Source organism: Petromyzon marinus, chromosome 75, assembly GCF_048934315.1.
Source record: "Petromyzon marinus isolate PM22_M1 ecotype Great Lakes invasive population chromosome 75, UKy_Petmar_22M1.pri1.0, whole genome shotgun sequence".
Taxonomy (NCBI): domain Eukaryota; kingdom Metazoa; phylum Chordata; class Hyperoartia; order Petromyzontiformes; family Petromyzontidae; genus Petromyzon; species Petromyzon marinus.
The window spans coordinates 1,353,926-1,368,397 of record NC_133741.1 but is presented as its reverse complement, the minus strand read 5'-3'; the positions used below and the strand labels follow the sequence as shown (position 1 = coordinate 1,368,397).

The following is a 14,472-nucleotide window of genomic DNA, read 5'->3' as shown; positions in this document are numbered from 1 at the left end:
TAACGATCTGTTTGCCCTGGCGTGAAATTCCTCTCTCGCGCTCTTCGGGAGAGACAAAGGTGGTCGGGGTTGCTTGGGATATTGTTTAAACTCTTTCGTAAGTTTGCCCGTTCGCCTCATTCCTTCTCGATAACCTTTGATGTGACTCGGTATTCCTGCTCCAAGCTTTGTTTTAACAGTAAAAGTATTAAAGGTGAAAATCATTGGATAGCGAATTAATTATTGCATAATAATTCACTGATGTATCTGGTGGCCTGGTCTTAATTGGAGTGAGCGCGAGGACCGCTAACTTTAGCTTATTCTTATTATTGCATTTTAATTTTGAACCGTTGTTTTAATGACAGAGGAAAATATATATATGGTTTAACCCGTGGGCGTCCTCGTTTCTGACTTGCGATGGGCTTCCCTCTGCGTGACCTCCCTTAGGGCACATCAAACTCTTGTTCATCTGGAGATCTTCGCAGATAGCTGCTAACATCCTCGCCTCGAGAGTTTTATTATTTCTTTATTTTTTTAATGGTCTGTTTATGACCGACATCTGGTTTTTCGTGTTTCTGGCTTACGGGTTTTATTCATTATAAAAAAATATATATTGTTTGTCACGAAAGAAAGGAAAAAGAAATCTATGTGTATGCATCCGTAAATATTCTTATGGATATTAATTGTGGAAAAAGGGCCGTATACAACAGCACACACATGGACCCACGCACACACATCGACTTACAGACACACATCGACTCACACACACATACATAGACTGACACACACATATGAACTTACACACATACACACATTGCCGAACACACATCGACTGACACACATAGACTCCCACAAAAACATACATGTACTCACATACGCACATAGAGGCACACACACATGGACTGACACACACACATGGACTTACGCACACACACACACATGTACGTAAAAACACACACACATGGACTCACACACACACGTGGACCAAAACACACACACAGAAAGAAATGGACTTACACTGACTCACATGGAGCGAGACACACAGCGACTAACACACACGCACATCGACTGACACAAACACACAGACATATCGACTCACACATAAACGCATCGACTCTGACACACAGACTCACACACACAGATTGACTCACACACAGACACATCGACTTACACACATCGCCACAGACACGCACATTGACCCACACGCACACATGGACTTAGGCGCAGGCATTATTATTATTGTGAAAAGAAGTAACTAAATTTAAAAAAGCGTAGTTGTCTACACATGCACACCACGCACACACATTGACTAACACATACACATGGAATTACGCACACACACATTGACGGTATGCACTATCACTACAGCAGTGCACACGGACAGTGGTGGTACCTGCTTAAACTACAGCAGTGCAAACCGACTGTGTTGGTTCGTGGTGTCACTACAGCAGTGGCTAGTGACTGTGGAGTAACCTGCTATTAATACAGCAGTGCATACTGTGGTGGTACCTGCTTTCCCTACAGCAGTGCATGCATACTGTGGTGTAAGCTACTATGATTAGAGCAGGGCAAGCGACAGTGGTGGTACCTGCTATGATGACAGCAGTGCATAGTGACTGGTGGTACCTGCTAGTACTACAGTAGTACATGCTGACTGTATTACAGTATATATGGAATGTATAGCACAAAGTAGTAAGCAGACAGAGTGCAGTGGAGAGGCCTAGTCCCGTGCAGAGCCCCCGGGCTCGGCTAGATTTCCCAGCCCGCCGAGGTGTTACCGTGGCAGGCTGAAGGCTGGGCCGGTCCCCCCGGCAACGCGATAATAATGTTATGTAAGCGCTATAATAATGATATGTAGGGGCTCTATAGTAGTTTCAGGACGCATTGGGGTATCATTGGGGTGCGGTCGGGAGAAGAGGACATCGTACAGTGAAGAATGTACATGTTTGGTGTGTTTTACCTGGATGTGTAAGGCGAAAGAAAATTTGTGGCGATCGTGTGTGCGTTGCTAGGGGCAACCCATGTGGGCAGTGCAAAGTGTAATGAGATAAATAACTATAAGACAAATTAGTGGGACTAACGTCTTATCTAAAAGCATATAATACAAAAGTGTGCGACTTACCTTGGGCGATGGCGCGTGTGGATTGCTGGGGGTAACCTCGTGGGCGCTGTGCCCAAGTGTAGCTGGCTGATTTGTGACCCAGTACGCGGCGAAGAGAAATAAGTAAATACTAGGCAGACTAACTTAAAAGTTTAATAAATATATCCAAAAAAACGCTAAGAAACTAATTTAAAGGTGAAGGACGTTAAAAGGAAATAGCCTATTCCCACCGCGGGGCTTAGGGCGTGCTGGCTGGCAAATTTTTTGGGACATAAAGGTCACCGTTCGAGAGGCAAATCCCTCGCAAGAGTACGCGCGCGTGCGGAGACTTTTATAGATAAGCAAGAGAAGAGAATGGAGAGGGCAAGTGCTGTTAGCGAGCACCTATGAAGGCCGGCACGGCACACGAGGGAGTGGGTGACAGCCCCACGCCCGGCCGCCTTTGTCTCCCCAGTGGCGTTTGAGGCTGAGTCGACCTAGGGGAGGCCCAGGAGCGGTTCAAATAATTGTCACCGGTGGTGGCCGTGAGCGGGAATCGAACTCGGGTCGCCGAGTTCGTAGTGCGGCATAGCGCTAACCACTACACTACAATGCGCTACGCTTCCACATGTGCGGGTCACGTGACAGATTTGACGTCACAGCTCACTTGCCATGCAAAAAATAAATGCATTATTGCGCTATTCCCCCCCCCCCAAAAAAAAAAGACCACAAGTGTATTTTAATATTTTTTGCATGGTGTACAGTCTGGAAAGTACCCACATGGCAAATTTAAAGTTTTGTTGCATGTCGGGAAGTACGCAAAACATTTTGAACAGACACACATGGCTCGAAGATGGCGGCGGCGTGTGAGTGAGCTGAGTGTGAGCTGTGCTTGGGTGAGAATGAGCTGCGTGTGAGCTGAGTGTGTGAGTGTGAGTGAGCTGTGTGTGTTTAAATTGAGATTGGCGGGTGCAATCGTTTAGTCGGGTTTTATCGTGTGTTCTTTCTCCATCTGTCCATCATCATCTCTTTCCTTCATCTATATCGGTTTATGAATAAATATGAGGAAGCCACTGGAGCAGATTGAAAACTACTTTCTTTAGAACAGTTTTTTTGCGCATTTGGGTTGTTGTCCTTCCCCTGCACCTTCGATTATCGAGGTCGGCTGTGTACGGTGCGAAAGAAGTTCAACATAGGTCTGTGAGCTGCTCACACGAGATGGCCTGGTGACACCCAAGACGGCAGGCCTCCCGAGACGTTGAAAATTGCGCAGATATTAAACTCAACACTCACACACACCCACACACAACAACAACAACCGCCATTCGCCACTAAGTGGCGGTGACGTCACCACGATGCTTGTGCCAGGCTATGTGCTCGACCCAGGTGCCAAGGGTTGACTGACACACAAACACACTCAGACGAAGACCCCCCCCATTTAGCCTTAATGTACTTTTGGGGAAAGTGCTGTTCCCGAGCAACATAAATGGGTGCCGGCATGGCAGAGGTGTGTGGGTAGCACCATGCCCGGCCATCTTTGTCCCTCGAAGTCACAGGAAGCAGCACCCAGGCCCCTGCGGACTGCCGTGGTCGTGGTGGTGAGGAGTGACGCGTCGCTCATGCTCGTGTGAAGTGCACGGACAGTCTGTGGCGGAGTGCTTGAGCAGACCGAGAGAGCCACGGCAGAAGGACTACGACGCCATGGCAGAGGTGACGGTGGTGAAGGAGGGCTGGCTCTGCAAGCGTGCTGCAAGAATATGACTCAGACGATGAGAAATCAGGCGCACAGGCCGACAAGACGGAACTGCAGACCACGCTCCGCTCGCTGTCCTACAAGCTCGAGGATATGAGCACACGCAACGACCTGATCGGTAAGTACTGAGCCGCCCTCCAGCGCTCGCTCAACGACCTAGAAATCCTTTAACTGCTGCCCGAGTGCAGCAAGAAGCTAAAGGCCGTCAATGATCGTGCCACCCTCTTCCGCGTCACCTCTTCCGCGTCACCTCCAATGCTATGATCAATAGTGATCTCTTGCTCTGATGTCACATTGAGGGCGGTGCTCATCTGCATAAACTCAAGCACACGGGTGAGAAGCCGTGCATGTGTGACGAGTGTGGCAAGACGTTCCTCGCGCTCGCCCTACGAGTATTTTTTCGCTTGTGTGTTAAACTGTGTGTGCCCTTGGTATTTTAAAGATGGCACTTCTCCTACTGTGTACCCTACTGCTATCCCTCCCGGCCATATCTAGTGTCACACTCAACTCTACCACCGGCTACCCTCGTTACTTCTCGTCCATACTTGTTGCTCAATATGCTACTACACCTGTTAATGAAACAGCTTATTGACACTCATTGTTTTTTTCGGTAAAATCACGTATGTAGAAATACCATGAAATTATATTAAAATAAATCAATCACGACGTTTCGACGCAACACAAGCGATCTTCATCAGGTGTAAAAAACAAATAGCGAGGGAGCATATAGGGCGACACCAACACAACACATGGAGAGCGCCAAACTGCACGGAGGTAAATAGAACAAGAAGATGAGAGACGAGAATTCAACAAACCTAAGAAAAAATTATGTTATGCAAAACCAGTCAGGCCAACAACACAGTTAGACACTTGCCTGGCAGACCACGAATTTCAGAAGAATGCTAAATTTTTTATATAATTTTATGGTATTTCTACATACGTGACTTTACCGAAAAAACCAATGAGTAATTTATACAGTCACGAAAGCTTTAATAGCGTCGTGAATTTTTTATTTTTTGTTGATTTTTTACATCACCTGATGAAGGCCACTTGTGTTGTGGCCGAAACGTCGTGAATTTTTTATTTTAATTTTTTTGTTGTGTTTTTACGTGACTTTACCGAATAGAACCAAAGAGTATGGATTCTTGCAGTCACGAAAGCTTTAAATCTAGAATTTAATAGCTTATTGACACTTAAACCCTATCTCTGTCCCATTACTTCACCAGCACTACTTCCAAACTTCATTCTGCTCTTAAAATATCGCCATCTCCGAGCTGCTGCTATTTGTCCAAGGTTTGCCGCTCTTCATCCTTTCACAGAAATACCTGTGCATACTATTAATTCAACTTTTCTTATTTCTGGGTGGTATTGAGCTTCATCCTGGCCCAAATGTAAAGAACTCGTTTAATTCTGTAGATTTTTCTGGCAGAAAAGGTGTTGGTGTTCTACATGTCAACATCAGAGGGGTCGTGATTAAATTAAGTCAACTAAAACTAGAAGTGTCAAATCTGGGCCCGGACATTTTTTGCCTAACAGAAACATTTCTTACTCCTGCCGTAAATGACTTGCAGATGACGATTGACAACTACAACCTTTTTCAGCTTGAGCGAGGGTCTAATGGAGGTGGAATTGCCATCTCTGTTCGTAATACTATTGCATGTTCACTAGCGCACTCCTTGTTAAAAAATGTTGCTTTGAAGGTCTGGCTCTCAGAATAACTCTCCCAAATAATCAACAGATAGTGGTAGTGTGCTGCTATAGACCGCCTAGTGGTAAGGATGTTGAAGCTGCATCTGCACTGAGAGGCTAGGAGAGTGAGAGCGAGAGCAGGATAGCAGTGGAGAGGCTAGAAGAGTGAGAGAGAGCAGGCTAGCAGTAGAGAGGCTAGGAGAGTGAGAGAGAGAGAGAGCAGGCTAGCATTGGAGAGGCTAGGAGAGTGAGAGCGAGAGTAGGATAGCAGTAGAGAGGCTACGAGAGTGAGGGAGAGAGCAGGCTAGCAGAAGAGAGGCTAGGAGAGTGAGAGCGAGAGCAGGCGAGCAGTAGAGAGGCTAGGAGAGTGAAAGAGAGAGCAGGCTAGCAGTAGAGAGGCTAGGAGAGTGAGAGGGAGCAGGCTAGCAGTAGAGAGGCTAGGAGAGTGAAAGAGAGAGCAGGCTAGCAGTAGAGAGGCTAGGAGAGTGAGAGAGAGCAGGCTAGCAGTAGAGAGGCTAGGAGAGTGAGAGGGAGCAGGCTAGCAGTAGAGAGGCTAGGAGAGCGAGAGGGAGCAGGCTAGCAGTAGAGAGGCTAGGAGAGTGAGTGAGAGCAGGCTAGCAGTAGAGAGGCTATGAGAGTGAGAAAGAGAGCATGCTAGCAGTAGAGAGGCTAGGAGAGTGAGTGAGAGAGAGCAGGCTAGCAGTGGAGAGGCTAGGAGAGTGAGAGTGGGAGCAGGCTCGCAGTAGAGAGGCTAGGAGAGTGAGTGAGAGCAGGCTAGCAGTAGAGAGGCTAGGAGAGTGAGAGTGGGAGCAGGATAGCAGTAGAGAGGCTAGGAGAGTGGGAGAGAGCAGGCTAGCAGTAGAGAGGCTAGGAGAGTGAGAGCGAGAGCAGGATAGCAGTAAAGAGGCTAGGAAATTGATAGAGAGAGCAGGCTAGCAGTAGAGAGGCGAGGAGAGTGAGTGAGAGAGAGCAGGCTAGCAGTAGAGAGGCTAGGAGAGTGAGAGAGAGAGAGCAGGCTAGCAGTGGAGAGGCTAGGATAGTGTGAGTGGGAGCAGGCTAGCAGGAGAGACGCTAGGAGAGTAAGAGAGAGAGAGCAGGCTAGCAGTAGAGAGGCTAGGAGAGTAAGAGAGAGAGCAGGCTAGCAGTAGAGAGGCTAAGCTGTTTCTCCCTCCATACAGAAACAACCACTTGATACTCCGGTCAAAACCATCACACTACCTTATATAGCAGGCGTTACTAAAAAGATCTCCAAAATTCTAAACAAACACAAGATCCTGGTCCGGTTCAATACAGTACACAAAATCCGTGACCTGATCCCATCCGTGAAGGATGTCATCCCTGACTTACAGTACCCCGGAGTTTACAAATTGAGTTGTACCTGCGGTGATTGCTATATCGGGGAGACGAAACAACATATCTCTGACCGAATTCGCGAGCACAAATCAGATCTGAAACACGGCAGAACGAATTCATCTGCTGTGGCTGATCATTGTTACAACGCTATTGGGTGATCATGAGATTGTCTTCTCCGATACCAAGGTTCTCTGTAAACCTACAGGTTTTCACCAGAGATTTGTCCACGAAGCCATTCAGATATACAAACACAGACATAACTTCAACCGAGAGGATGTTTTCAAATTAAGCAACCATTGGAAAGACGTTTTAAATCATACCAAACGTCAACTAATTTCTAACAGCAATTTCAAGTAATGGTATACCAAGCATATTCCTTCCGAACTTTCTATTAAACCCCTTTTTCCTACACTCCCCTGACAGCACATTCTTGCCGATCTTTAATTTTTTCCGTTTCTATTGCACACACACAGTGACCCATCCTCCGCACCCTCTACACAAAAACATGCTAATCCCCCAGCTAATTTTCTGACTTTAACACCCTGCTGCTTCAACACTTTAACACAGCTATTTTTGATATGTAAACTCCGTTTTCAAGGCGCCCTGCTCCTCCCACCGAGCTTAAAAGACGCTGCGAATCTTAGCAGCGGTCATTGAAGTGCTGTCATCCCGACAGTTCTGTTCCTTCACCTGAAGAAGGCCACTTGTGTTGTGGCCGAAACGTCGTGATTTTTGCCGTTTTATTTTTTACCTACGTGACTTTACTGAATAGAACCAAAGACTATGGGTCTTTGTGTGGTGATTCTGTGGGTCTCTGTGTCCATGTGTGGTGTGTATGTTGGTCTCTGTGTGGTGTGTCTATGGGTCTCTGTATCCCTGTGTGGTGAGTCTGTGGTTTTCTCTGGGTCTCTATTTATGGGTCTCTGATGAGTCTATGGATTTTTGTGTGATAAGTCTATCGGTCTCTGTAGTGAGCCTATGGGTCTCTGCGTGGTGAGTCTATGAGTCTCTGTCTGGTGAGTCTGGATCTCTTTGTGGTGAGTCTGCGGGTCTCTCTGTGAGTCTATGGGTCTCGGTTCTCTGGGCCGTGTATACGTCTCTGTGTGGTGCGTCTATGGGTCTTTAGGTGTTGAGTCTATGGATCTCTTTGTGGTGAGTCTCTGTGTGGTGAGACTATGGGTCTCCTTGTGAGTCTGGGTCTCTGTTTGGTGAGTCTGTGGGTCCCTATGCGTGAGTATATGGGTCTCCATTCATGGGTATCTGATGAGTGTATGGGTCTCTGCGTGGTGAGTCAGTGGGACTCTATGTCTGAGTCTATGGGTCTCTGTGTGTAGAGTCTAGGCATCTCTGTTTGAGGAGTCTATGGGTTTCTATGTGGTGAGTCTATTAATCTCTGTGTGGTGAGTCTATGGATCTCTATTTATGGGTACCTGACGGATGTATGGGTCTCTATGTGGTGAGTCTATGGGTCTCTGTGTGGTGACTCTATCAGTCTCTGTGTGGTGAGTCTGTGAGTCTCTATGTGTTAGTTTGTGGGTCTCTATATGTGAGTATATGAGTATCTGTTTGTTGCGTCTAAGGGTATGTGAGTCGACGCATCTCTGTGTGAGGAGGCTATGTGTCTTTACGTGGTGAGTCTATGGGTCTCTGTGTGTGAGTCTATGGGTCTCGGTGTCTCTGTGTGGTGTGTCTGTGGGTCTCTGTGTGGTGAGTCTATGGGACTCTATTTATGGGTCAGTAATGAGTGTATGGGTCTCTGCGTGGTGAGTCAGTGGGTCTCTATGTATGAGTTTATGGGTCTTTGTGTGGAAAGTCTAGGCATCTCTGTTGGTGAGTCTATGTATTTCTATTTACGGGTCTCTGATGAGTGTATGGGACTCTATGTGGCGCGTCTATGGCTCACTGTATGGTGAGTTTATTGGTCCTTTGTCGTGAATATATGGATATTTTTTTAGGAGTCTATGGGTCTCTGTGTAATGAGCCTATGGGCCTCTGTGTGATGAGTCAGTGGGCCTCTATGTATAAGTTTACATGTCTCTGTCCCTGTGTGGTGAGTCTATGGGTCTCTATTTATGGGTGTCTGATGAGTCTATGGATCTCTATGTGTTGCGTCTATGGGTCTCTGTGTCATGAGTTTATGAGTCTCGTTCTGGTGAGTCTATGGGTCTTTGTGTGGTGAGTCTGTGGGTCTCTGTCTGGTAAGTCAATGGTGATGATGGTGATTATGGTGGTGGTGTTAGTCACGATGTTAATGCCACCACTCTGCCCTGTCTGACTCGCGTCACAGCCGCTCATTCACCCACACTCACTCATCCACCAACTCACTTTCCCACCAACCCATTCACTCCCTTGCCCATTCATTCATCATGATACCTGCCCACTCACTTAGCTACTCACTAACTTAATAACACACCCACCCACACACCAACCCACACACTTTACCATCCATCCTCCCACCAACCCACTCTCCATTATGATCCCACCGACACAGCCATTATGAACCCCACCAACACGGCCATTGTGAGCCGCACCCACGCGGCCACTGTGAGCCCCATCCACATGGCCATCCCGACCAACACGGCCATTGTAAACCCCACCCACACAGCTATTGTGAGCCGCACCCACGCGGCTACTGTGAGCCCCATCCACACAGCCATTGTGAACCCCATCCACATGGCCACTGTGAGCCCCACCAACATGGAAATAGTGAACCCCACCAACACGGCCATTATAAACCCCACCCACACTACCATTGTGAGCGCCACCCACACGGCCAATGTGAGCCCCCACCCACACAGCCATTGTGATCTCCACCCACACAGCCATTGTGAACCCGACCAACACGGCCATTGGAAACCCCACCCACACAGCCATTGTGAACCCCATCCACACGGCTACTGTGAGCCCCATCCACACGGCCATTGTGAGCCCCATCCACACGGCCATTGTGAACCCAATCCACACGGCCAATGTGAGCCCCACCAACATGGAAATAGTGAACCCCACCAACACGGCCATTATAAACCCCACCGAAATGGCTATTGGGAACCCTATCCACACGACCATCATGAATCCTCACGAGCCAGGCAGCACTCGCGAAACATTGCAACATTATATTGAGTCCTCGAGGGTTTATAAAACGAGATACAAACAACGACATACAACAATGATATATATACATTATAACTTTTTATGGATCCTAACTCTTAACACATCACATGGACAGGCAGGCTCTGGCCATTGTCTGCACCAGGCATCCCCCTTCGTCTCCACTCCCTGGGGGGCGACTCCCCCCACCCCTCCATGTCCTGGAAATTGCTGGCGAGGTCATCCCCTTGAGGACTGCCATCGGATGAAAACTCGCATGGGTGGGAGCCCGGGGTAACGGTGCCTGGATGCACTACTAGGCTAGTCCCGTGTGGTGTGCATGTGGTGAATGTAGTGTATGTGTGGTGTGGGTGTGGTGAATGTGTGTACGTGTGGTGTGAGTGTGGTGAGTGTGGTGTTCGTGCATGTAGTGTGTGTGTGTGCTGCGTGTGGTCAGTGTGGTGAGTGTGGTGAGTGTAGTGCGTGTGCGTGTGGTGTGTGTGTGGGGAGTGTGGTGAGTGTAGTGTGTGTGCGTGTGGTGTGTGTGTGTGGTGCGTGTGGTGAGTGCAGTGTCCAGTCCATTTCTGGTGTCTGCTCTTCAGTCTTCTGCCACAGCCTGTTCCATGGTGGTGAGTGTTGTCAGTGTGGTGAGTGAGTGTGGTGTGTATCTGTGTGTGTAGTATGTGTGTGGTATCATGCAGGGGTGGGTGGTGGGTGCATGGTGCTGCTTGTGGTGGTGGTGGTTGGCACCGACTCCACCACCACCGCCACCCCCTACTGTGTGGTGGGCCGGCCACCACACAGCAGCATGCGGCGGAGAAGCGAGCGGAGTGAGCGGAGCGCCCTGCCCACACACACTAGGCCCCCTCGCTTCCTCTTCTCCTGCTCCTGCTGCACCTCCTCCATCTTCTCCTCGTCCTCCTTGTTGTCCTCCTTCTGTGCCTTGTCCTCCCCCTCCTCCTCCTTGTCGTTATTCTTCTTCTTGTGCTCCTCCTTGTCGTCATCCTCCTTGTTGTCATCCTTCTCCTTGTCATCATCCTCCTCCTTGACATCCTCCTTGTCATCCTCCTTGTCATCCTCCTTGTCATTGTCCTTGTCCTCCTCCTTGTCGTCATCCTTCTTGTCATTGTCCTCCTCGTCCTCCTTGTCATCCTCCTTGTCGTTATGCTTCTCCTTCTCGTCATCATCTTCGTCGTCCTCCTCGTCATCCTTCTCGTCCTCAGACTCGTCCTTATCTGTCTCCATCTTCTCCTCATCCCCTGTCTTCTTCTCCACCTCCGTCGCCACCACCTCCTTCTTCACCACCTCCTCCACATCCTCCGCCCTATCTCCTGAGTTCTGGGCGAGCGGTGAGGATATTGATGATGATGATGGGGGCTGCTCCAGCTCCGCTCTGTGGAGAGAGATGCAGCACCACAGCAGTGCTCCAGCATACCGCGACTACAGCCAGAGGTCCAAATTTTGATTTAAAGCTTTCGTGACTGCAGGGATTCATATTCTTGGTTCTTTCGGTAAAGTCACGTAGAAGGGAAACAATAAATAATAAAAATATAAAACAATACAATTCTCACGACGTTTCGACTGCAACACAAGCAATCATCATCAGGTGTGAAAACCACAGCAAGAAAATTTGAAAAAAGTGGCGGTTTTTTAACGTTAGTACCACGGAGAGCGATTTGACAGTTTGTTCAGATGGACGAGTCCATCTATGTTCGGAAAAGAGGAGGGGGGAGACGAAAATAATGGATGTGGTCTGAAAGCCACATTAAGCGTGATAAATCAATTAAGACCCGAAATGGTTTATCAAATCCTTCCAATGATTGCTAAGCCAGAATCCATCTTCTCGGTTGAAATTGTCTCTGTGTTTGTATATGTGGATAGCCTCATGAACGAATCTCTCATGGTAGCCAGATGGCTTGCAAAGAACCTCTGTCTTGGAGAAGTCAATGTCATGTGAGCCTACTGAATTATACCAGGGATCTGCTACGGCCGAGGTGTTGGTCCTACCGTGTTTCAGGTCTGCTTTGTGTTCATGAATGCGGTCCGAGACATGTCGTTTGGTTTCTCCAATGTAACTACTATCACAGAGGCAACTTAGTTTGTAGACGCCAGGGTACTGTATGTCTGGAATCACATCTTTTTACAGACGGAACCAGATCACGGATTTTATGTAATGTGTTGAATCGGACCTGGATCTTGTGTTTATTCAAGATTTTTGAGATATTTTTTGTGATCCCTGCAATGTAGGGTAAAGTTATGGTTTTGAAAGGCTCCTCAAGAGGGTCCTTCTTCATGGTTGGAGTGATAGCTTTACGGATTGTGTAGTCGGAATAACCATTAGCCTTAAGAGCTTGGTGTACGTGCTTGAGTTCACTGGCTATGTGTTCCTGGTCGGATATGCATTGGGCTCTATGGTGCAGAGTCTTGATGAGGGAATTCTTCTGGGATGGATGGTGGTGGGAATCCGGTTTCAGGTAAGCATCCGTATGGGTATCTTTCGAAGAATAGTTCTAGAGCAGGCCGGCCATGTGGCCAGATGACAAAAGTGTCATCCACATACCTCTTCCATAAGGTTGGGCGCAGAGTGGCAGTCTGGTTGGCGTCAGTCTCAAATTGCTCCATGAAAATGTTGGCTACAACCAGAGATAGGGGGGAGCCCATTGGGGTGCCCTCAGTTTGCTTGTAGAAAGTTCCATTCCAAGTGAAGTATGTATTGGTTAAGCAGTGTGTCACCAGGGGGGGTACCTCAGTGTTTAGTCCTTGATGAACCAAGTCTTCAATGATTGCGATGGTGTCAGGTACAGGAACTTTGGTGAATAAGGAAACTACATCCAAACTGACAAGCAGGTCGTCTGGGGACAGGGAAATACCCTTGATTGTTGATACCGCAGAGGTGGTTTTTCCAGTGAAAGGCCGCAGGATTTCAGACAGAAAACGAGCCAGTTTGTAGGTGGGGGAGTTGATAGTAGAGACAATGGGACGAAGGGGTGTATCTACTTTACGTATTTTTGGTAAGCCGTATAATCTTGGTGGCCTGGCAGCAGAAGGTTTCAACGAGAACTGTTTGGTTTGATCAATGCGGTTGAATCAGAAATGATTTTGTTGGTTTTCATGATGAGGCTGTTGGTGGGATCTCTTTGTATTTTTTGTATAGCTGCCATCGTTGAGTAATTCTTGAATTTTGTTATATTATATTTTATCCATGATGACAGTGGCATTGCCCGTGTCGGCTGAGAGGATGACAATGTCATCCCTCTTTTTTAATTTATATAATTCAAAACGCTCATCTTTACTGAGGTTGCTAGTTGGCATCTTAGCGTTTTTGAGGGTTGCAGCGATTTCAGATATTGCTATGTCTGCAGCGATGTGACCCAGGCCCTTGAGAGCCACGTCTACTTGGGCAATGATATCATTAACTGGTATGTGTTTAGGTGTGACTGCAAAAGCTATCACTCCAACCATGAAGAAAGACCCTCTTGAGGAGCCTTTCAAAACCATCACTTTACCCTACATTGCGGGGATCACAAAAAAGATCTCCAAAATCTTGAATAAACACAAGATCCAGGTCCGATTCAACACATTACATAACATCTGTGATCTGGTTCCGTCTGTAAAAAGATGTGATTCCGGATATACAGTACCCTGGCGTCTACAAACTAAGTTGCCTCTGTGATAGTAGTTACATTGGAGAAACCAAACGACATGTCTCGGACCGCATTCATGAACACAAAGCAGACCTGAAACACGGTAGGACCAACACCTCGGCCGTAGCAGATCCCTGGTATAATTCAGTAGGCTCACATGACATTGACTTCTCCAAGACAGAGGTTCTTTGCAAGCCATCTAGCTACCATGAGAGATTCGTTCATGAGGATATCCACATATACAAACAGAGACATTTTCAACCGAGAAGATGGATTCTGGCTTAGCAATCATTGGAAGGATTTGATAAACCATTTCGGGTCTTAATTGATTGATCACGCTTAAGGTGGCTTTCAGACCGCATCCATTATTTTCGTCTTCCCCCTCCTCTTTTCTGAACATAGATGGACTCGTCCATCTGAACAAACTGTCAAATCGCTCTCTGTGGTGCTAACATTAAAAAAACCGACACTGTTTTCAAATTTTCTTGCTGTGGTTTTCACACCTGATTATGATTGCTTGTGTTGCAGTCGAAACGTCGTGAGAATTGTATTGTTTTAGCCAGAGGTCCCATTCGCACCCCCACCACCCGCCATTGCCCGTGGGTGGACTAACTGACTGACTGACTCTAAAACTAAACAATTTTTTGTTTATTTTACCAGGTAAGGCCCCACTGAGCTATGTGGCTATCTTTCAGCGAAGCGACCTGGCCATCACAAGTGAAAGCCGCTCAACGAGTGGCTGATATTATCAGCATTGTCACGTGCGAATTCATCATAGCAGCCAAATCCTCTAAATGCATGTTCCTACAGACTCTGAGACCCATAGAAACCCATACTTAAAGAGATACATACAGACCCACAGAGACCCGTACTCACAGAAGTCCATA

General features: G+C 47.5%; 1 protein-coding gene across 1 annotated transcript in view; it reads right to left on the bottom strand.

The window, feature by feature from the left end:
* Positions 1–3,979: 3,979 nt before the first annotated feature.
* The window catches only part of LOC116957484 (dual specificity tyrosine-phosphorylation-regulated kinase 2-like), a 28,458-nt gene continuing 17,965 nt past the window's right edge, over positions 3,980–14,472 (bottom strand). Inside the window, exons 12-13 of the mRNA XM_076056442.1 lie at positions 10,884–11,334; positions 3,980–4,123 (exon numbers count right to left, since the gene is read on the bottom strand). Of these exons, the coding sequence (XP_075912557.1) occupies positions 3,980–4,123; positions 10,884–11,334 (595 nt within the window). The remainder of the gene's footprint in view (positions 4,124–10,883; positions 11,335–14,472) is intronic.